The sequence below is a fragment of the Octopus bimaculoides genome, chromosome 3 (assembly GCF_001194135.2).
Source record: "Octopus bimaculoides isolate UCB-OBI-ISO-001 chromosome 3, ASM119413v2, whole genome shotgun sequence".
NCBI lineage: Eukaryota > Metazoa > Mollusca > Cephalopoda > Octopoda > Octopodidae > Octopus > Octopus bimaculoides.
The window spans coordinates 15,713,339-15,715,987 of record NC_068983.1 but is presented as its reverse complement, the minus strand read 5'-3'; the positions used below and the strand labels follow the sequence as shown (position 1 = coordinate 15,715,987).

Genomic DNA, 2,649 nt, shown 5'->3' with positions numbered 1-2,649 from the left:
CAGTCCAAGTCGTTTACTTCCGCCTGCCTTTGTTTTCAAGTCAAAAGTACAAATTACAATCACAGTGTGTTCTACTTTCAAATTCACTTCATTTCGAGATAGAATTACCAATAGATGTTTATTGCTGACCCATACAATGTTCTCACAAGATTCTGACGTAAAAGAGTTCAAATCTAGTTACTTCATGAAAAGTTTTGAATTATTTTGGTATCCTGGATAGAATCAAAATAGCAAAGTACTTCCCGACATTTTTTAAGACAACAGGATGATTTGAGCGAGATTTGGCGCCCATTTCTAGCAAGTCGAGCGACTTCGTAGTGGCTTCCCTGTTCGTTCGATGTTACTTTATTTATATTATACGATTTTGGTGTTTAGCCATTCAGTCCTTCTCTCCGACACGATGCATTTAAGGCAACGTTATCCATTATGTCATCTCCTTTTTAAGCTGGTAAATTTGGTTGTTATTTCTAACAGACCAAAACGATCACGTAAGGAACTGCTGTCTCATGTTCCTTCTTTTATGACTGACAGTGATCTGTTACAACTAGAGAGATGGCTATGAGTATCAAGAGATACGACCCTGTCTGGGTATCCTCATCCCATTTAAATGCTGTGGGTGCGGCTATGAACCTGTTTTTTTTCAAACGTCATTTTGAAGTTGAAAATTAGTATGATGCTGGTTGAAATCAAGACATTTTTTGTTATCGCGAAGATTATATAACTTGCCATAGAAGTTCAAGCATTGCCTAAAATAATTACATGTAAGGAAGTTATCCTGACTGTAGCGGTCGTTGTTAACAAAATAACAACCAACTCCATTTACTTTTTAATTACAAACCAACGAGGAAGCCTCTTCGCGATCACTTGTCCTGCTAAAAATAACAGCCAAATCACTATCGTCTATAAAAAAGAACGCAGATAATATATAGGGCAAGACTTCCTTTTGTAACCTCACCCCCTTTTTTTTAAATTGTCTTTTTTCTTTGGGAGGAAGTCTTGGTCCAGATGGACTATATGTAATCTGAACCTTTCCGCACTTTTTACTTTTTTTTTTTTTTTTACGGAATCCCACGTTTTAGGCTATGGAGATTCTAGCATGTAAATAGCCTGCTTGGTGGGGGGGGGGATTTAAATTTTTCAAACAATTTTTTTCAGAATCTGAATCTCCATAGCCTAAAACGTGGGATTCCGTAAAAAAAAATTAATAAACAAGGTGGGGAAAGGTTCAGATTACATATAGTTCATCTCTACCGAAGTCTTTATATATATATAGTCTTAGATACACAAGCTCCGAATAAAAGACAAAATGCTTGTATTTGAAATGCGTTGCGTAAATCTACTGAATCAAGGGTGAGCAATAACATCTTAAATTTGTCGGTATTGTTTAGTGAAATAGATTAGATTGAAGTGCTCAGACAATGTCGTTAGAGGGTAGACTTTTGATAAACTATTTAATTAAGCAATCTTCTATTTATTTTAGGTTAATAATTAATTCGGACGCGAGAGAAAGCAATACAGAATGCAATAAACTCGTAATATATCTATCTCGTATTTGTAGCCAGACAAGAAATGGTTAGTCGTTAGATGAATAAAGGAAAACCGGAATTATAATTGAAACACATTATCACAAAAAAAAAAAAACTTGGTCTTTACACGATAACTAAGTCCTTAAACGTTGAACTATTGATACGACTTCCATAAGTAACAAGCCCCTAGAATAGATTTAATAAGAAAGAATAAATAAGGATGAAAGAAGGACATTAATTAATAACATGATCAAGGACGACGGAAGAAGTTTTTTAAAGTTAATTAACACAAAAATTAGGGAAATTGAGGTTAATAACTAGAAAAAACAGATGCTATAATAGAAAGCGAGGAATATTCAACTTACAAAAGTATTCAGCAACAATATCTGTTGAACCTTTTAATTTAATTGCATCAACAACTTGAGTACCCGCCATTTTTTTCAAACTTACTGGCGCTATCTGTTGTTAGATTTATTACGAGTTACTTCCCTTCTTAATACCGCTTTAGTCAATGTGGTGGAGACCTGTTTGTTGTCATTTCGTTCTCTTAAAATATTAATCGCTAAATTTTTCTCACACCAATTTATTCATTATAACATTCATTCGATAGCACACTCGTAAAAGGCTGAAAGGCCATATATATGTTTTTGTTTGTCCCCTCTATGTATCCTACTTATTAGGGATAAAAGAAAATCTTTCTCACACCAATTTTTCCGTCTTCAGAAACGGGAAGGACACATTGGATAATATAGTCTACATATTCTGTCTGAAAGAAAAGAGAAAAAATGTCACAGCTGGATAGCTTTTGATAGATGTAGGTTGACCTTGGGCTAAACAGTCGTTAATTCAAGCCTATGTAGGAACGTCTACACAGTTACTCCATCTGCTAGAAACGACAGTCAAATATCCTTCAATTGCACATATTAAAATCTTGAAAAAAGAAAGAAAAAGAAGACACATTAAACAATGTGTTTCGTGGTTCATTGTGTATGGAAAATAAGACCAGAAGGCAATAACTGAAATACCTTTAATCATAGGGATACATGAGCTAATGAGGTAACCTACCTTTAGGAAAGGGAATAGTTTCGGTAGTGGAGAAACAATTGGTTACTAACTTTTGCTT

At 34.5% G+C, this 2,649-nt stretch overlaps 1 protein-coding gene across 1 annotated transcript in view; it reads right to left on the bottom strand.

Annotated features, from left to right (window-relative positions):
• Positions 1-2,008, bottom strand: part of LOC106881040 (mitotic spindle assembly checkpoint protein MAD2A) — a 10,107-nt gene extending 8,099 nt beyond the window's left edge. Inside the window, exon 1 of the mRNA XM_014931243.2 lies at positions 1,892-2,008. Coding sequence (XP_014786729.1) covers positions 1,892-1,961 — 70 coding nt within the window. The 5' untranslated portion in view covers positions 1,962-2,008. The remainder of the gene's footprint in view (positions 1-1,891) is intronic.
• Positions 2,009-2,649: the final 641 nt, after the last annotated feature.